General features: G+C 46.0%; 1 protein-coding gene across 1 annotated transcript in view; it reads left to right on the forward strand.

Annotated features, from left to right (window-relative positions):
• Window positions 1-20377, forward strand: part of LOC138278782 (vomeronasal type-2 receptor 26-like) — a 69749-nt gene extending 49372 nt beyond the window's left edge. The window contains exons 4-5 of the mRNA XM_069219304.1: window positions 4988-5111; window positions 19473-20377. Coding sequence (XP_069075405.1) covers window positions 4988-5111; window positions 19473-20377 — 1029 coding nt within the window. The remainder of the gene's footprint in view (window positions 1-4987; window positions 5112-19472) is intronic.
• The last annotated feature ends 1022 nt before the right edge of the window (window positions 20378-21399 follow it).

The raw sequence follows: 21399 nt of genomic DNA on the forward strand, positions 1-21399 counted from the left end.
TTAGTTTTTTTGGAACGTTTCGGGAAGATTCATCAAATGGCACCAAAGTTATTAGCAAACAAAAAAATGCCATGTCTATGGAAAAGCAGTCATAATTATAGCTACTCAGTGGTGACTGCCACACAATTACTTAAATACACACATGTAATTTACATTTTATAATAAACAAACATGTTTATATTATGTAGAAAAAAGATATATATATATCTATATACTCACTTTGTGAATAATGAACATGCACACTTAAATAATGAAATACACATATTATATTGATATATTTAAAAAAAAGAAAATTACGTATGTCTTAACTTATCTATGATCATGCTGCTTGAAAAAAGTAATGCTTAATATTAGATTAATTTTTAGAAAACAAAAACAATACTCACTGAGCCCTCCACCTCAAGACCTCACATGTTGAGCAGGCCCTCCTCATGGTCAATAATGGTGCCAGCCTTGCAGGACATATAGAGATGCAGTTGCCTCCAGAGCACCTGATATTCTGGCAGGACAAACATAGTACAAAACAAAAAATCGAGTAAAATAAGTAAAGAAAGTGACGAAACAAACACACATCGAAAGTCAGAAAGTAATAAGATAAACTGTGCAAAAGGTGGCATTGGGTTGGATTCAGTTTAAATGGGGCCCGGGAGTAGGAAAAAATCAGAAAATCATGAAAGCTAGACAGGAACAGGCCCCTCTCTGGACTTATTCAGGAGCTGTCAGGCCTAGGTACTGTGCTGAGGGGGTCCCATGGAGCTCAGGCACATACTCCCCACTCTGCGGGGTCAGTGGGGGTGTTTATTACACACCTCTTCCATTATTCCTCCTTGCTAGCATGCACTATTTAAAAAAAACAACTGAATCATTTACAATGGCACATCAACCAGTATGGCTGTTTATCTTAAAACAAGTTTGCCATCTCTGGTGGTTCTCTGTACAACTACAGCCAGGACACCATAAGACTACAGGCTGAGCTTAAAGTAAAGAAAAAAGGAAGTGGACCTTTTCTCTCGATGGAAACAGGATTTGGAAAACAATTCTGTATCCATAAGGACCCCCCAACATTGCTCTGTGAGAACACTTGGCTGATTGTGGAAGTCTCCTCACTTTTTGTCCTCATTTTTAGCTGATACTGGTGTTTTCTGACTCTGACGGTGCTCTGGGCACTGCTAACCAGTGCCAGGGCCAATGCTCTGTTTAAAATGGTATATGCAAATTAGGCCTATTTATAATAGGCTCAGATAACCTGCCTATAAGTCACTAGTAAATGATAGGGCATGTAGGTTTAGGGACCCCAGTGTAGTTAGGGCTCACCTGTGTCTGTCATCTGACTGCTTTTAAGTTAAAGTTAACCACAAATTCGACTTTGGAATTAAAATTGAAAGTTCTTCGAATGTCCTAAACTACCTTATCTTTGCATATAGGTCACCCCTAAGATCAACCCTAAGTGCCCCAAGGGTTGGGTGCAGTGGAAATAGCAGAGACTTTATCAAAGCTGTGTTATAAGCCATGGTGAGGGGAAAACAGACACAAGTTGTTTTTCACTTTGTAATGCATTGGCCCCATAGGCTACCATGGGAATACTCTATTTAAAACTAATAAAGTTTCATTCATACTAGAAAGTAGTTAAACTATCACGTTTGGTACCAAATTTAAAGTTATAATAAATCCAACTGGTACAGAGAAAGAGTTTTAGAACTCTTTCTGAAAGTTACCAAAATCAGCCCTGTAGTGACCTAACCTGTTTGGTCAGTCTCTGGCAGCCTGAGCCAAGCTGGCTTAATGAGGTGTGAAGTGGCCTGGGCTAAAATAAAGAAAGTGTCTGGTGGGAGGAGAACTTCTGCAGCAGGTGGCAGAGCAAGATGGGGAGAGTAGCCAAACTGTTTTCAAAGGAGGGAAAGCCACCTGAGACAGAAACTGCACTTTCTACATTTCTTGTTCCCCCAGCCAGATGGGAGCCCCAATAAAAAGATTAGGAGAAGGGCTGGAAGGGGTGCGTTAGGGAATCTTGACCACATCAGTGAGTATGCTCAGAGATGTAACCTTCAATGAGAGATTTCCTCCATGTTAGATTTTCAAAGAATGTTGCTTTCTGTAATTGGTTTGTGACACACTTCATAGGAAGTGGTTGACCCAGAGGTTGGCACCCTGCAACCCATTAGTCAGTGCTTCTTCCCTCCTTACCAAGCAAGGAGTAATTATAAAAATGGCTGAGCTGCCTAGCAATTTAGATCCCTACTGAAAGAAAATACTGGAAAAGAGGGACTGCCCTGCTGAACCACTAGTCTGCACCTGAAGAAGTGCACTTACAAGGACTGCACCAGCTGTAGACTTTGGACTTCCTCAAGAAAAGGTCTTTGCCTTCTGCAACTCCAGGAGAGGACTCCCTCTAACCTACAGGTACAAAGAAGTTGACCGGAGTCCCCTGCATTAAGTACTGTAAGAAGAGCCCAGCTTACACGTGCCTAGAGGCCACTTGAGGATTCTGACCAGGTGCATTCTGGGATCTATAGTCCCAACATCCAAGGAGCAAGTTGGAGCTTCTGGAACCTTGTGCTCAAGTTTGTGGACACTTCAAGTCCCCAAAAAGGACTTCTGGGAGCAGATCCAAAAGTTTGGAGAGGTGTGGATCAACTTTAAGAAAAAAGGTCCATAAGTGGACCGACTCAACGTCGAGAGTCAAGCCGGCTCCTTCAACCACGACTTTACCTGAAATTCAGGTTCATCCAGCTGAACGTTTTGGAGTTCTGGATTCCCAGGATTTGACCAGGGGCTTGCGGAAAGATAATCCGGCGATGTTGCATCGAAATCAGCTTGCTGAGGAGGACCGCCCAACGAAAAGCTCGAAGAAAGTTTCCAAGTGTGAAGATAAAACTTTGACTGAGGCCTCCTGATCAGTGTGTCAAAGCAGGGCTCCATCGCTGTCAGCCTCAACTTTGAACTTTGCCCTCGTCAAGCGCGACCAGATGTCCACGGATAGAGCTTTTGGTTTTTAAGCAATGGAAAGCAGTTCTTTTTACATTTAAACTTTAAAAATCATATCTCTGGTTCCCTACATTGGATATTTGTGATTCTGATGCCATTGTAAAGATAAACATGTGTCCTGTTTGTATACATTTGTATTGGCTTTTTATTGTGTTTTACTTATTTACTTTTTTGTTGATATTAAATGCGTTACACACCTGTGTTCTTAGTTAAACCCAACTGCCTGTGGGCCAAGCTACTAAGGGCTGAGCAAGGATACATTTTTTGAGCCTTTTACTGGACCTAGTGGGGGATTGTGGCCTATTGTGAAGTGTAGGTACCTACCTGCCCTTACCAATACACCCACTTTCCAACATCCTCCAATTTAGGTAAGTGTTCAAGACATTCTTCTCCAAAGATTATTACTAGATAATGCACTAACCATGCACACCCTACCTACCGCTCTGTCACATGTTGACTTTATACTTGTCATTGACCATTTACATTACTCCACTGATATCTGGCTAGGATTGCACAATAAACATGCCACATACCACATACACACAGACACACATACAAACTCATACATTTTATAGTCTCTAATCTGAGACAATAAATCAGACCAACTATAAATCAGTCACAATATATCATTGATGTACGCAGGAATCTGGAACAACATTTCAGTAACCACCAAGACCACCCCAACACTGCACTTCTTAAAGCAATACTGCATTACAATGTAATGAAAATTTACTAACCGGTTACCACTCCAATCACTTCTTTAAAAGAGTTTTTATTATATATCTAATATCTCATTATGTAAATGAAGTTGAAATGTAACGATTGATAGACTCATTGTGAATGTTTATACATTATTTCACAGCTTTTTCTATTTTTTCTCCTGTGCCGCTTGAGTATATCTCTCAGTGATACCCGCTCAGAGTGGAGTCTTAAATAAGTCTTTGCTGAGCCTGTGTTGCACACAGTTAAAACAGCTGGCTGCAGCAGGGTGCATAGAATTGATGCTTTCCTACTGCTCCTATCGCTTGTGACTTTATGTTGCCTTTGATCCTGTACAATGCTCTGCTGCCACCCAGAAAGGCTGACTGCGCTTTTGTGATGAAGGGAATCAAATCCTGCTCTGAATCCCTTTTTCTCTTTGTTGTTCCTCATCTTTAGTGAGTGGATTGTGGTTGAGGTGAGCACTGGCATCATGAAAAAGTCAACACACTGCAGTGGAAAATATTTTGCTGCTCACCAAAAATGTATTTTTGTGGCATTACACCTCCTTGGCATTATGGGTGCCTTTGATGTAGTTTTCTGCGTCAGAGGGGCGTGCAATGGGTGTTGCAGTGTGCGTTCCACCGCAATAGCCATAGCGTTTGACACTTCCCCAGATATACGAGTAATCATAAATCAGTAGCCGCGCCAAAATCTAAAGCCACCCCAAGGGTGGAGTTAGCATGGCAAAACAAGGAGGAATGTTTTTATTCCTTCTTGTTTTTTGCTTTTTCTGTGTGCTGCATTCTGCAGCACACATAAAAGAAGCAAAATGCTGTGGATAATTGCTCATGTGCGGGAAGGTATGCCTTCCTGCATATAAACAATCATTCCAAATGACGCTTTGGAGCACGCATAGAAGTGCCAAATCATCAATATAGATTGTTTATGTGCAGGAAGGGACATCTACCGGCACATAAAAATCCTTTCCCTTCAGTGCAGACTCCCTTGTACTATAGTGCAAGGATGCCCGCGTTGGTGCAGGCAGCTTAATTTAGCACCAGCACAGGGGGAAATGCAAAGGAATGCCAAATTCCTGTAAATATGTTGCATCCCTGTGTTTCAAAAGTGGCACAGTGTGGCACGGCTATTTTTGGCAGAGCACTGCGCTGCGCCACTTTGGCATATATCAGGGCCTTAGTCTTCCTTTTGTACAGGGTGAGATGTTTCACATGCTGCTGTCTTCAGGTTTGGAGACTGTCAGCCCTCATCTAATGCTTCTCTATTGCCTCTTTCCTCACAGATTCCTCGATCTGTTTGCAGTGAGAGCTGCCTCCATGGGTACCGAAAAGCTCCAATAGAAGGGAGGCCCATCTGCTGCTTTGACTGTGTGCCATGTGCTGAAGGGGAGTTTTCAAACATGACTGGTAAGAGAATACTTTATAGTTCTTGCAGACCACTGGTGTCAGAGTTCACATATGAGCAGGTGTTTTTCATAAGAATGAATTGTTTAGCACTCTTAAAGATGCTGATACATTGGAAAGAGAGATTTACTATCTAATTTCATCACAGGTCTGTGTCATGTGCGCAGACCTTTTACTACTCTTATAAACAATTTTAATCCCTGAGCAGGGAAGGTGATGTAACAAGGAGAACAAGTGGTCACCAGGATTGACCAGGAATTGCTGCCAACAATGGTCCACCTGCGGTCCATCACAACTTGTTGTTGGCTGTGAATCCTACTTCATCCCCAGTGATCCTCTGTGGGATGATTTACATCAGAACAACTAAGTCGATTAAACTAATACTCTTCTCAGTGTATTCAGTACAGATGTTGTGGTGCATTTTGTAGGAGGCTGGCCTGGCTTGTATTGGGTACCAGAGGTACTTACACCTGGTGCCAGGTCCAGTTATCCCTTATTAGTGTAGAATAGGAACACATAGGTATGGGGCAACACAAACCATATACTCCAAAAGTGGAATGCGAACCACAAATGGACCCCAAACCTATGTGAGCTTGTAGGGGGTCGCTGGGACTATAAGAAAACAGTGAGGGTTAGAAAAATAGCCCACCCCAAGACCCTGAAAGGTAGGTGTAAAGTGCACCTACTACTCCCAGAGATCACAGAAGTCGTGACAGGGGGATTCTGCAGGAAGAACAAATACCAGCAATGAAGCAACAGTGGATTTCCGGACCTGAGTACCTGTAAGACAAGGGGACCAAGTCCAATAGTCGCAACAGTGTCGAGAGTGGGCAGGAGCCCAGGAAATGCCAGCTGAGGGTGCAAGGAAGCTGCCACCGGTTGGAAGAAGCTTGGAGTTCTGCAAGAAAGAAGAGGACTAGGGACTTTTCCTTTGGAAGATAGATGTTGCACATCACGATGAAGCTTGCAGAGGTATTCCTATGCAGAAAGACTGCAAACAAGCCTTGCTAGCTGCAAGGGTCGTGGTAGAGGTTTTTGGGTGCTGCTGTGGCCCAGGAGGGACCAGAATGTCGCCACTTGGAGGAGGAGACAGAGGGGGCACACAGCAACTCAGGGAGCCCTCACAGTAGCAGGCAGCACACGCAAAAGTACCTGAACAGGCACTTGGAAGGAAAGTGAACTAAAGTCCATGCGAAGTCACAAAAGGGAGTCCCACGACGCCGGAGGACAACTCAGAAGGTTGTGCACTGCAGGAAGAAGTGTGACGGACCTAGGCTTGGCTGTGCACAAAGGAAATCCTGGAAGAGTGCACAGGAGCCGGAGCAGCTGCAAATCATGCGGTACCCAGCAATGCAGTCTAACGTGGGGAGGCAAGGACTTAACCTTCACCAAACTTGGACTGAAGAGTCACTGGACTGTGGGAGTCACTCGGACAGAGTTGCTGAGTTCCAGGGACCACGCTCGTCAGGATGAGAGGGGACCCAGAGGACCAGTGTTGCACAGCTAGCCTGGCTGATGAGGGGTGAAACCCCGAAACCGGTCCCAGGATGCTTGTTTCCGGTCCAGTGAGGACCTGGCTTGGCAGTTTGGGCTGGACTGTTCCCATGAGGAACATGGTCAAGACTGATTTGCATATGGCTGGGTCCAAATTGGGGTGGCATGGTGAGCAAAAGAACGGTAGATTAAACTCAGATCCATGACTGGGGGTGGGTGTTTGACAATGTTCAGTATTCCGTCCATCACTTGTTGTTTTTGTTTTGTCACCCTAAGTGGGAAGGGTATGCCCAGACGTGGGTCCCATGCTTTCCATGCCACTGGATTCAAGCTAGCCTGGCTGATGATGGGTGAAACCCTGAAACCGGTCCCAGGATGCTTGTTTCCGGTCCAGTGAGGACCTGGCTTGGCAGTTTGGGCTGGACTGTTCCCATGAGGAACATGGTCAAGACTGATTTGCATATGGATGGGTCCAAACTGGGGTAGAATGGTGAGCAAAAGAACGATGGATTAAACCCATATCTATGACTGGGGGTGAGTGTTTGACAATGTTCAGCATTCCGTCCATCACTTGTTGTTTTTGCACTCTTTTGGTGCCTGCATTAGCAGGGGGAAGATTCCGTCGACCCACAGGAGAATTCTTTGGAGCTTCTGGTGCAGGGTGAAGGCAGGCTACCCCCAGAGCATGCACCAACTGGAAACAGTCGAGAAAGCCAGCAGGATGAGGCGCTACAGTGTTGCTAGTAGTCGTCTTGCTACATTGTTGCGGTTTTGCAGGTGTCCTGAGCAGTCAGCGGTCGATCCTTTGGTAGAAGGTGAAGAGGGAGATGCAGAGGAACTCTGGTGAGCTCTTGCATTCATTATCTAAAGAATTCCCCAAAGCAGAGACCCTAAATAGCCAGAAAAGGAGGTTTGGCTACCTAGGAAGGAGGATTGGCTACCAAGAGAGGTAAGAGCCTATCAGAAGGAGCCTCTGACGTCACCTGCTGGCACTGTCCACTCAGAGCAGTTCAGTGTGCTCCCAGCACCTCTGTTTCCAAGATTGCAGAGGTCTGGGACACACTGAAGGAGTTCTGGGCACCTCCCCTGGGAGGTGCAGGTCAGGGGAGTGGCCACTCCCCTTTCCTTTGTCCAGTTTCGTGCCAGAGCAGGGCTAGGGGATCCCTGAACCGGTGTAGACTGGTTTATGCAGAGATGGGTACCATCTGTGCCCATCAAAGCATTTTCAGAGGCTGGGGGAGGCTACTCCCCCCCAGCCCTGACACCTATTTCCAAAGGGAGAGGGTGTTACACCCTCTCTCAGATTAAGTCCTTTGTTCTGCCTTCCTGGGCCAGGGCTGCCTGGACCCCAGGAGGGCAGAAACCTGTCTGAGGGGTTGGCAGCAGCAGCAGCTGCAGTGGAGACCCCGGAAAGGCAGTTTGGCAGTACCCGGGTACTGTGCTATAGACCCGGGGGATCATGGAATTGTAATTTCATGATCTTAGACATGTTACATGGCCATGTTCGGAGTTACCATTGTGACGCTATACATAGGTAGTGACCTATGTATAGTGCACGCGTGTACTGGTGTCCCCGCACTCACAAAGTCCAGGGAATTTGCCCTGAACGATGTGGGGGCACCTTGGCTAGTGCCAGGGTGTCCACAAACTAAGTAACTTTGCACCCAACCTTCACCAGGTAAAGGTTAGACATATAGGTGACTTATAAGTTACTTAAGTGCAGTGGTAAATGGCTGTGAAATAACGTGGATGTTATTTAATGCAGGCTGCACTGGCAGACCTGTGTAAGAATTGTCAGAGCTCCCTATGGGTGGCAAAAGAAATGCTGCAGCCCATAGGGATCTTCTGGAACCCCAACACCCTGGGTACCTCAGTACCATATACTAGGGAATTATATGGGTGTACCAGTATGCCAATGTGAATTGGTAAATTTAGTCACAAGCCTGTTAGTGATAAATTTGGAAAGCAGAGAGAGCATAACCACTGAGGTTCTGGTTAGCAGAGCCTCGGTGAGACAGTTAGGCATCAAACAGGGAACACATACAGGGCACATACTTATGAGCACTGGGTCCCTGCATGGCAGGGTCCCAGTGACACGTAGACTAAAACAACATATATACAGTGAAATATGGGGGTAACATGCCAGGCCTCGATGGTACTTTCCTACACAAACCCCCCCCCTCCCAAACGAAGGACAATAAGACTAGCCATGACCTGATGAGTCTTCATTGTCTAAGTGGATATACCAGGAGAGTCCATCTGCATTGGAGTGGGTACTCCCAGGTCTATGTTCCACTGTATAGTCCATTCCCTGTAGAGATATGGACCACCTCAACAATTTAGAGTTTTCACCTTTCATTTGTTTTAGCCAAAGTAGAGGTTTGTGGTCTGTCTGAATAATAAAGTGAGTGCCAAACAGGTATGGCCTCAACTTTTTCAGTGCCCAGACCACAGCAAAGGCCTCCCTCTCTATGGAAGACCAATGCTTTTCTCTAGGGGTCAACCTTCTGCTGATAAAATCAACTGGTTGATCCTGGCCCTCAGAATTCAGTTGTGATAAGACTGCCCCTACCTCTAATTCAGATGCATCAGTTTGAACAATGAATTTCTTGGAGTAACATGGGCTTTTTAGGACAGGTGCAGAGCGCATGGCCTGTTTGAGCTCCTCAAAAGCTTTCTGACAGATACCTTTTTAGGCATCTTCTTACTAGTGAGATCATTAAGAGGGGCTGCTATGAAGCCATAGTTTTTAATGAATCTCCTGTAATACCCGGTGAGACCTAAGCAGGCTCTCACCAGGGTCTGAGTTGTAGGGGGAACCCAATCCATGGCTGTTTGGATTTTCCCCTGAAGTGGTGTAATCTGTTCTCCACCTACCAGGTGTCCCAGATAAACCACCTTTCCCTGCCCTATCTGGCACTTTGAGACCTTGATAGTGAGGCCTGCCTTTTGCAGGGCCTCCAAACCTTTCCAAAGGTGGACCAGGTGCTCATCCCAGGTGGAGCTAAAGACAGCCATGTCATCTAGATATGCTGCACTAAAAGCCTCCAACCCTTGCAGGACTGTGTTCACCAACCTCTGAAAAGTGGCAGGTGCATTTTTCAACCCAAAGGGCATCACTGTAAATTGGTAGTGCCATCCTATAGTTGAAAATGCATTTTTAGGTTTAGCTTCCTCGGCCAATTTGATCTGCCAATACCCTGCAGTCAAATCAAAGGTGCTAAGATACTTGGCAGATGCCAGTGTATCAATGAGCTCATCTGCCCTGGGTATAGGGTGAGCATCAGTTTTTGTTACCTGATTGAGACCTCTGTAGTCTACACAAAACCTCATCTCCCTTTTTCCATCTTTTGAGTGAGGCTTTGGTACAAGCACCACAGGACTTCCCCCATGGGCTTTCAGAATGTTCATCCACTCCTAGATCAAGCATTTTCTGAACCTCTTGTTTCATGCAGTCCCTGACATGGTCAGGCTGCCTATAGATTTTACTTTTGACAGGCAAGCTGTCTCCAGTATCAATTGTGTGTTCACACCAGGATGTGGTACCTGCCACAATTTAAAAGAGTTCAGAAAATTGTCCAAGGAGATTTATGCAGTTGTCTTTCTGTTCTGCAGTCAGACAATCTGCCGAAACTACTCCCTCAACTAAAGCATCATTTTTAGTGGTGGAAAAGAGATCAGGGAGAGGGTCACTCTCTTCTTCCTGTCCCTCATCTGTTGCCATGAGCAGGGTGAGATCAGCCCTGTCATAGTAGGGTTTTAGGCGGTTGACATGAATCACCCTAAGGGGACTCCTGGCAGTGCCCAGGTGTACCAGATAGGTAACCTCACCCTTCTTTTCAACAATGAGATGGGGTCCACTCCATTTGTCTTGGAGTGCTCTTGGGGCCACATGCTCCAAAACCCACACCTTCTGTCCTGGTTGGTACTGAATCAGAACAGCCTTCGTGCAATCGTCAATCCATTGCCTGAGGTTGCAGGCAGCTGTGTTGGTGTCAGTGGTGTTGGCTGGTGGGGCTCGGGTGAGGGCAGAGATCAGCTGGTCGTCCGTGACCTTGTTCCAGCTGCAGTGGGGGATCCGTTGTGGGTGATGGTGCGTGGTGGGCTTCTCGAAGGTGAAGTGGATGCAGCGGTGGTCGGTCCAGTAGAGTTCAGTGGTATGGCTGAAGGTGACGTGGCTGCTGGCGGAGAAGATGGGGTCGAGTGTGTGGCCGACGGAGTGGGTAGGCGTGACAAGCTGTTTGAGTCCGAGATTGTTGAGGTTGCCGAGCAGGGCGGTGGAGTTGCTGTTGTTGGTGTTCTCGAGGTGGAAGTTCAGGTCCCCGAGGAGGATGTAGTCTGTAGAGGCAAGAGCTTGCGTGCTGACGACTTTGGCGATAGAGTCACTGAACTGCGGTCGAGGTCCGGGAGGTCTGTAGACAAGGGTTCCTCTGTGGGTGGTCTTGGGATCGATGTAGATCTGGAAGTGCAAGTGTTTGGCGGTGCTGAGGGTGTCTTCATTGTTGGTTGAGATTCTGATGGTGATCCTGTGGACGATGGCGATTCCTCCTCCCGGTCTGTTGGTGCGGTCTCTACGGGTGATCTTGTAGCTGTCCGGGATGTCTATGGCGACATCGGGTGCCGAGGATGGGTTCATCCAGGTCTTCGTCAGGAAGGCGACATCCGGGGAGAATGAGTCAAGAAGGTCCCAGAGTTCTATGGCATGCTTGTGGATGGAGCGGGTGTTGAGAAGGATACATTTGAGGTGGTTGCGTCTGGTTCTGGCTGGTGGGGCAGCAGGTCAGGGGGTGGTGAAGCTGCAGCTCCAGCAGAAGAAGGGTCCGTGGATGAGCTTCGGGGTGTCCTGGAAGCAGGTGGCTGATCGGGCGACATTGAGGGCATGGAGGGTGTTGGCGTTGTAGTGGTGTTGGGCAACGTGGCGGTGATGGGGAACAGGGGGTCTGGCACTGGGCGTGATCCAGGGGTGGACAGGCACAGACGGGCTTGCCTCTGGGGCACCTCGCCGCACCAGCACTGCGGCCGCACAGAGGCTGCCATTAAGGGGAGGTGGGAGGGGGGAGCAGCTGGGAGGTGGGAGCCATGTGCAAATAGGTGCGCGAGGGGGGCAGGGCTTCAAGGGACACAGCGGAGGGACTAACAAAGGGGGAGAGAGCGAGAAGGGCAAAACAGCGAAGAAGGCAAAAGCAGAGACAAAAAACAGCAAAAAAGGCAGAGAAAGGAAAAAACAGACACAAGACAGACACACAATACTTATTGGTCACCACTGGCCACCAGGGATGAGGAGCAGTCAGGAGCCTGCGGGTGGAGGAGGGCCTCGAACTTGCAGCAGCAGCGAGGGGGGGGGAAGGACACGGGCACAGTCAGGTGAAGCTGTACGGCTTAGGGAGCTTCTCTTGACCACCAGAACAGGTGAAGGGTCGCTCACTTCACCGTGCAGCGGGTGCCATTAAGAAGAGGAGGTGGGAGGGAGGAGCAGCTGGGAAGCGGGAGTGGTGTGCGAATGGGTGTACGATGGGGGCGGGGCCGCAAGTGACGCAGCAGTGGGACTAACGAAGGGAGAGAGAGCAAGAAGGGCAAAGCAGAGACAAAAAACAGCAAAATATGAAGAAAAGGGAAAAACAAACAGAAGACAGACACACAATACTTACTGGTCACAACTGGCCACCAGGGATGAGGCGCAGGCGGGAGCCTGAGGTTGGAGGAGGGCCTTGAACTTGCAGCAGCAGCGAGGTCGGGGAAAAGGACACAGGCGCATTCAGGTGGAGCTGCATGGCATGGAGAGCTTTTCTTGACCACCAGAACAGCATCACTTTCTCAACCTAGTGACTTTTTATCTTATTCGTTTTTACTAGGGCATGTGTTTTTCCTCAATTTACAGTATGTCCAGATATTTAGATCCTAAAAATATCACGATTGTGTTGTCTCACATGTATCCCTTTTTGCCATCTACATTTAGGCACTACATCAATAGTAAAATCAGCCATCATCTCCAGATAGAGAGGATCATTGAATACTGAATATTGAATCCTAAATCCAGAAAGTGCTCCAAGTGTTTGGTATCAGTGAATTATCTGGTCGATCTGCCAATGGCTATCATCATCGTAGCAAGGTCAGCAAGGTCCAGTTATCCATAGAGGATCCCCTTCTGTTTCAGGTTAGAGCAAAGAGAGAGGAACTATTGGCATGTTCTATGAGTGTCATAGGGAAAGTCTGTAGAGAGTGCTACAGAACTGTTCTTATAGATGAAGGGGCAGTGTTAGCATGCAGCTCTTCTAATCTGCTGTGCATGTCGCAGTAAACACATTATAATTGGTCAAGGGCAGTTCAGCGTATCCGGTCCCCTTTGTTTAAGTATGTCCTCTCTTTGAAATTCCAAGGGTAACTGGAATTCTGCATTTATTATGTGTGAGATTATGGAGCATGGAGAGCCCTGTATGTCTGAACCTTCTTTCTTTTATAGCATGGGATGCACTTCAATATTCTCCAACCTGTTATGGTTCTCTTTCACTGAATTGGTCATTTGGCCGCTCCTACTGAGCTGAATTGCTGAATTTGTCTTCCAATGTGGTAACTTAGGCAATTGTTGGGTCTAGTTTAGTTTTAAACGTAGACAGTACAGTATGAACATTTTCCAGTTCACTCATAATCGTATTTGAGGAAGAATTCGCTGTTTACAGTGACCTTTTGATGTATTTTAGTTCTTTAATTAGTGCCTCTAGAGTATTGGCTTGCTCCCCAGACAATGTGCTTGGTGATAATTTAAGATTAGGCAGGAAATTCCCCAGTGAGCCCCAGTGTAAGCCCGGTGAAGAAAGTACACAATACTTCACTCTCTCTGCTCACATTAATCCTGATGCGGCCGTCATGCTGCTGACAGCAGCGTTGTGATTGGCTGGGGGCCTGTGTGCAGTGTAGCCGGGAAGAGGACGGAGGAGATACAAACGCGTCTCCAAAAGAAACAGGTAAATGCAGCCATCACTGGTAGCAAAAGTCACTGTCTTGCATTACTTTGCCCTGGGGGGCATTCCATGGGTGGTGCATGGGTGTTCCCATGCATCCACTCATGGATATTGGTACATTTTCAGATATACCAACACATCAAAATGCTACACCGTCCAACGGGAGGTGCAAAAGAATAAAAAAAAATATTTCACTTAATTGTTCTGAAGATTGTTTTGAATATGTCCCTTCCTTCACAAACAATTCTACCTACAACTCAGGCACTCTTGCACCATGGACAAGGGTGGCTGTATTGGTGCAAGGCAGCACATTGTGTGCTAGTGCAAGGAGAGGACAGTAATGTGCCATATAATGATAAATATTGCGCACTCCTGCCCTCTCCAGTGCATCTCAGCAGTGTTTTGTTGTTTTGCATTGCCTGAAAGCATGATAAACCTGCCACCAAATATGTACTGCTAAAGGTTATGTGCAACAGGGCTGCCCATATGCTGGTGACATTTATAAACCACCTGACGTTTGACTTCATGGTTTAAGATGTCACCCCTATCCCTTGATGGCAATATATTTGATTGGACAGCCAGGAGCTCGAAACAGGAGAGACCAGAGCAAGTGGTGAGTGCTGGTCTGCCTATCATTTATCTCTCCTCCTCCAGGCCATCAACCCCTCAGCACCTGAGCCTTCAGCCTCAATCCCAATCCACCCTCCTGGAGTCAGCGGGGGAGAAGCTTAGAGTAGTGCTGAGGAAAGTGTGCAGAGATGAGTAAGTCAGGACACACTGCTGAGGTGAATTTCAGAGGGTGTGACACAGCTTTTAGGGGTAGCAGTGAAAGGTCGAACCGGGAATGGTGCAGAAGCGGCCTTGCTAGGTTTGGGGTGACTTGTGCCTCCTGAGAAGATCCCCCGCCCCAAGGCCATTCATACACCTCACACACCCAAACTGATTGCCTTACCCCACCACCCTTCTAGCAACTAGCCCAACTTACAGTCAAACAGTCAGGCAGCATGAGATCTGTAAAAATATGTAGGGCTCCTAAGCAGTAAAAAAACATGGGGGGATGTGAAAGAAAAATTAATCATCAACCTCAACTCACATGCCTCAGATTTAGCCCACAACTCTGTGGAGTCCTGTAGGGAGGGCAGCAACCCCGTGCCATCAGCCTCTTCCTTCAAGTCACCGGTCTCAAAAAAAGCCAAGATAAATGACTTTCTAACAGACACCCGCAAAGGGCTCACTGCCCAAGCAGACCAAGCTGACCAAAGGCCAGGCCATGATAGAGAATCACCTTCATTGAAGGCAACACCGAGTCCTACAGACAAGGTCAATCACCAACCACAACCGGAGCATCCCCTGACAGGGGGCATAGACACATTGGCTCATAACAACCTTCTCAATATGTTACATCTGGCCACCCAGGTCAGGGCCCAGCTTTTAGTGGAGGTCTCAGTACATAAGATGAAACAGTGACCCCTCAAACTAAGCCCCTCAATGGACTGCGCAGATCCTCTGCACACAAGGACCCATGGAACCCAGCTGGATGGGGGTCCTACCCAGACCAGCCTCAAGCACACGTGCCAGCCACTCTAGATAAATCAGTCAAACAACAGTTTAAACAAAGCCACACTATAGGGGTCCCGAGTCAACTATTCAGTTTGGTGGGAGATGCTCTTAAGCCCATTCGAGAAGTCACATGTCTCCTCAACTAACCTGTTCTGCTCCTCTCCCTCCTTAGTCCCAAATCAAAATTACAACACTTAGCTCACCAGATCAAATTAACCCTCAGGGTTCACTCCTACCTGAAGAAAGGCTCCTAACCCGGCACACACACTGAGGACTAGACTGCAAGATGCCCTAACCTATATGCACCCTCCCTCGGAGTAAGAGGGGCCAAGAGTAACACAGTTACCATCCCACGGGGTCAGACAGAATAGTCATCCCCAGATTCAATCAACCAACTGTTAGGCCCAGCCATTTGGCATCATGTATTAAGCACCAAGGAGGTGGCCCCATCAGCACTAACATATCATGCTGACAAGCTGGAAACACAATTTGACCTTCTTAACTTACTTGCTGTGCACATCCAGGGAACTGACTACAAACTGCAGGAGTTAAACATCATGATAAGAAACGTACAGCACAATCCAGCCACAACTTATCCTCAACCATCTACACTCTTGCCATTGTACGCACAATACTCTCTTAACTTTTGGAAGAAGTGAAGGCATCCCAAAATAGATGCTTCTCCAGCCAACAGTGGATTACTGATGAACAGGCCCGGCTTGAAAGTCCAGTAACAGGAACATCGCTCCAACCCCCTATGCAGAAGGAGTCAGAAACCAAGTCAGCCCTGCATATGGATGTTCCACAAACGAACAGATCAGTTATCATCCAATCAAAACAACTATCTGCACAAGAAGGCCTGCCACAAGTCTTGCCACCTACAAGCCCATGACCTTTGCTCTCAAAACGGGACCATAAGTGGCAGTGAAAAGCTAGGAAAATGAAACATGAAAAAGTGATCGACTGCACGAGTTACACCGTACACCACTCCATACCCGATCTTTCAGCTGCCTAGCTTAGGAGCATTGGACCATCCATGGCTGCTGAGATAAGCAGACACTCTTGGCTACAAGCCTCAATAACATCTGATCTCCAAACACACAATCAGGAATACTCTGCCGAAAGATCACGTCCACCAGCCTCACCTTGGGGCTTCAAAGGCACCCCGGCCAAACCACTCCTGGTCACCAAGCTTAGCAACTGGGATCATTCTAAAGGGCCTCCCCCCATGGACAGTCCTGAGCCACAAAGTAGGCAGCCCTCTTTCACAGGGGGTTACAATGCATCAAGATGATACACTATAGTTGACCAGCCACACAGAACTTCAAAGAGTACACCAGACCTGCCCTCCACCACCCAAGCCTCCCAAATTGGGGAATGGCTGCCAGTGAAACCCGTGGTGACCCCAACCACATGGGAATGGAGCCAGAGGTAGGGCATCCCAGAAAATATGAAGATTGAGCTGATCACTCATTATATATCAAGGGGTTTTCATGATATTTAAACCTGAACACATTAAGATTGCTCAAAGCACTGCAAGGTCTGTACCACAGTAGGCCCAAAAATATCTAAAAATGTAGAAGCTGTCAAATTCAGGCCCAACTGCAAACATCAAGGGAACAATATCACCACTATTGCCTGTTCAGATTAAAATATTGCAGCTCAAGTCTGGCAGTATACGAAATAATTTGCAGAATGGGGAATTGAAATGAGAAAACCCACAGCAGCCTGCTACCTGACCTCTGCTCCCTCCTCTACCAATGGCAGGTCAGATGAAGGGGGTGATTGTCCCAGAATACCTAACAGCTGTCAGCGAAGGACTACAAATAACAAGGCCATCATCTCCATTCAGAGCAATACAGCAGCAAGTCCACCCTGATGGCCACTATCAAGTCAGGTCCTTAAATAGCAGACCCACCAGAACTGTATGAGGGCACCAACCCTGCCGCCCCACAGGCACATCCTTGCATTATTTGTGCCTGGAACATAAACAGCTTTGGCCCCAAGGTGGGGGAGGACAACGTCTTATCCTTTCTGTTGTAACCTGAAATTCTACTGCTGCTAGGAACCTGGCAGCAGTCTCCAATACCAATTGTGTGATTCTAGGAATATTTCAATGCAGCAACAAAAGAGACAAAGACAGGCAAGGCTAAAGGGGGTCTGTTGTTACGCATCTCATCTGAAATCTTGTGGGCACTCAAGGAGGTGGATTTGAGCCTGCCATGGAACCAGTGTGTTAAGCTCACAATAATAATCTAAAATCGTTAAATCCACCCAGCCCAGAAGCACAAAACTACCAAGATCCAAACTTTGATCTGTCTACTTAAAGCCTCCACAAGCTTTAAAAAAAAAAAAAAAATGCACAACGAGGGTCCCCTCTTGTAAATAAGAAGAAAGAATTTAAATAAACAATTCACATGAAAAATTCATTTGAAATATCAGTCCATATCACACCAAACTGGTCCTGGAGAAAATCAATAGAATCAATCGATGAGTCCAAAGTTTATTCAAAATCTAATTAACATTCGGCAGTCTGAAATCCACAGGAATTTATGCTTCCAGCCAACACGTGTTTCGTCTTGGGAAATAATTAAATCCCTTACGACTTCTTCAGGGCTAGAAATCATTTAATGAAATAAAAAATATAAATAAAAAATAATTGAGTTAAGACCAATATGCTCAATCGTCCACCACAGAGTGCCGGCTTTGTGGATACATAAGCAAAATGCTGAGGAATCTACTGTGCATTTTTCCAGCCTTATTGATAGATAGACAGAAACTCTTACCGCCATCTTTGAGAGCCTTGCAAATTAGATCATGCTGGCCAGTTGTAATCAACTTATTGGGAGGTTGCTCGGTGCAATTAGCATGAAAGGCAGTGATATTCTTGAACTTTGCCGCCAAGGAGCTGGAAGAATTCTAGCTCCTGACCAATCTCTTTACCGACCCGTGCTCTCACTCGAGAGCTGTCAATGGTGACTTTTAGGAAGCAGCAGGCACATAGGGCCAGATGTACGAAAATGCAATTTTGCATTTCTGAGATAGCGACTTCATAGAAACCGATATTTAAGAGATGGAGAATGCAATGTACTGGGATACCGATTTCCTAATAGCGATTCCAAATAAAGTAGAAATCGCTATTAGGATATTGCTAGTAAGCAATCCCATTGCATTTGAATCAATGGGTCAGTTTTACACTTCATAAATAGAGATTTCTAATTAGGAAATTGCTATGTAGGAAATGCTAAACTAACAATGGGAATAGGCAAAAAAAAAAAAAACTTGGTCTACCCCAAAAATATGGGTGCACCTTTAGAGCACACATATGCCTAATGGGCATGTGTGTGCTCTATTGCAATAAAAAAAACACTTTTAGGTGCTTTTTTAAATCTTCACCTGGTTACCATTGACTTCAAGTTGATGGTAATTGCACCTCCTAAATGCCCAAGTTGCACTTTTGAAATGCATGGTATATCATAATAGGAATCACAAATCGGAAATCCCCATTTGTGATTTCCTATTTGGGAATTGCAATTTTCTAGAGGGTAGAAATCCTAATTTGTGATTCTTTAGAGGGCTTTGTACATAAGAAAAGCCCAGTTTGCATTTCTTAATGGCTCGAAATAGCCATTTACTTAGCGCACCACAATTTCAATGCAAAGGCAGCTTCAAGCAAACGGATTGCACAGTACAAATAGCCCCTTTGCTCGATGAAAGCTACACATCATTTAAGAGACAACATTTACTGAAGCAGGTTTTAGGACAATTTCTAAGATTTTGAGTATAATATTTTGATTGATGTTAATAAGCTAGTATTTTGCTTGAATTGATGGCTCTGCCTAGTGGATGCCAAAACTATATTACCTCTCCTGCAGCGGGGCACACCCCTACTTGAGTATATGGAGTTTTTTTTATTTTCTTTTAAGGCACTTTAATGGACATACTGTGTTGTCATGCCTAGTCTTTTAAAGTATTTTAAATGTACATGCCATTGTCTTACCAACTATTCATGATAAAAATAAACTTGAAGCTTGAGCTTGATTGGAATTGGACTGTTTAGGGTTTGTTTACCATTCATTAAATGATGTGTTGCTTCAATAACAAGTAAAGTAGAGGGCCAATGATTTCATGTGACTCTGTGCTGCAGTCATAGTCCAAACGCCAAAGGGCATTGTGACTGCCTCATACTTTGTACATGTATGAAAAATGAGCTCTTTCACATAATTTTACTTTAAATATTAAAATTTCAGTCCAACGTTGTCAATATGTTCACCATACTGGTGCTTTTAAGATTGATGCTACATGCATAGTTCCTATTTCCACAAATGTTAAATTATCTTTTCAATCGTAGATGCAGAGGACTGCCTGAAGTGCCCTGAAGATCAGTGGCCCACTGACAGGAGGGACGGCTGCATCCCTAAAACCATTGTTTTCCTCTCATACAATGATACCCTTGGTGTGACATTGGCCTTCATAGCTGTATCCTTTGCTATAACCACGGCTGCAGTGCTGGGAATCTTTATTAGACACCAAGAAACACCAATTGTAAAGGCCAATAACCGGGATCTCAGCTACGCACTCCTCATCTCACTAATGTTGGCGTTTCTAGGCTCGCTGTTATTTATAGGACGGCCTGCAAAATGGACCTGTCTGATCCAGCAAGTCGCTTTTGGGATTATTTTTACTGTTGCTGTGTCTTGTGTTTTAGCAAAAACAATCACTGTTGTCATCGCCTTTAATGCCACCAGGCCTGGGAGCAGATTAAAGAACTGGCTGAGGTTCCGAGTGTCCAGCTCCATTGTCCTCTTGTGCACTCTGGGAGAAGTGACAATCTGTCTTTCTTGGCTCCTCACCTCTCCACCTCACCCTGGCACTGACTCACAGTATGAGACTGGGAAGATGATCCTGCAGTGTGACCAGGGCTCTGTCACTGCCTTCTACAGTGTGATTGGTTACATGGGCTTGTTGGCCTTCACCAGCTTCATTCTGGCTTTTCTCGCCAGGAACCTCCCTGACAGATTCAATGAGGCCAAGTTCATCACATTCAGCATGCTGGTCTTCTGCAGTGTCTGGGTCTCCTTCATCCCAGCCTACCTCAGCACTAAGGGACGGAACATGGTGGCCGTGGAGATCTTCGCCATCTTGGCTTCTAGCGCTGGACTGCTGGGCTGTATATTCATCCCCAAATGTTATATCATACTATTTAGGATGGATATCAATACCCGACAACAGTTAGTTCTGAAAACAAATATATAGCCATTGAAGAGACATTGTCAAGTGTCTCTGCGTGCCACACTAGAAGTGAGATTGTTTCTCACACATGCATACATTTGGTATATGTCACCTACTAAAGAGTATCTCTTGTCCCATAAATCTCATCATGCACATGCTTCTTAGTTTTGCTCATCATAATTATGCAAGAGCTCCAAAAAATATGATTGTGTAAACTAGTTATGAAGCTAGTCCTCTATTATTAGACAGGTGGAACTCTGCGTCCAGGTGTATCTGATCAGACACTGTTACTCTGCTTACCTGTGAAGGACAGTGGTGAAATAAATACTGCTTCCCTTTGACATCATGGGTCACATTTATTAAAGATTTTGCATTGCCCGTGAGCCACACAAGAGGACGCAGGGTGATGCAAAACCTAAAATCAGATTTACCAGTCAGTCAAAGCCACTTTACATGGCTTGATAAATCTGGAGTAATGCAAGGCAGGACAAACCACTGCCTTGCGTTACTCTGCCCCAGGATGGTTCGCCATGAGCGGACCTGGTTGTATCTATGCATTCACCCATGGATTTTGTCACATTTCCAGATTTACAATGAGTGGTCGACCTTGAAATGCATCAAAATCCTAAACCTTCCCAGGGAAGGCGTAACAAGGGGGAATACCATTATGTCTCCTCATTTTTTGCCAGATCTTTTGCATTCTGAGCCACTCCTTAAAAGAGGAAAAAGCCTCAAAGGATTATTTTTGTGCAGGAATGTGGCCCTTCATTCACATAAACAAACCTGGCTGCAATCTAGTCACCCTTGCACAATGGGGCAAGGGGGCCTGCATTGGCGCTGGGCAGCCGAATGTGGGAACAAGCACAAGCAGAGAGCAGGAATGTGCCATATCTTGAAACATATATTGTGCATTCCTGTCATATCTCTTTTACACAATGCAGCACAGTGCAGCAAGGTGTCATTGCGTGAATAAATGATAAATAGTGGCCCAAGTTTTTGTTGAAGTCAAAAAGGCATATATTCGTATACAAATACTCCTTCTCAGC

The sequence above is a fragment of the Pleurodeles waltl genome, chromosome 2_2 (genome assembly GCF_031143425.1).
Source record: "Pleurodeles waltl isolate 20211129_DDA chromosome 2_2, aPleWal1.hap1.20221129, whole genome shotgun sequence".
Classification (NCBI taxonomy): domain Eukaryota; kingdom Metazoa; phylum Chordata; class Amphibia; order Caudata; family Salamandridae; genus Pleurodeles; species Pleurodeles waltl.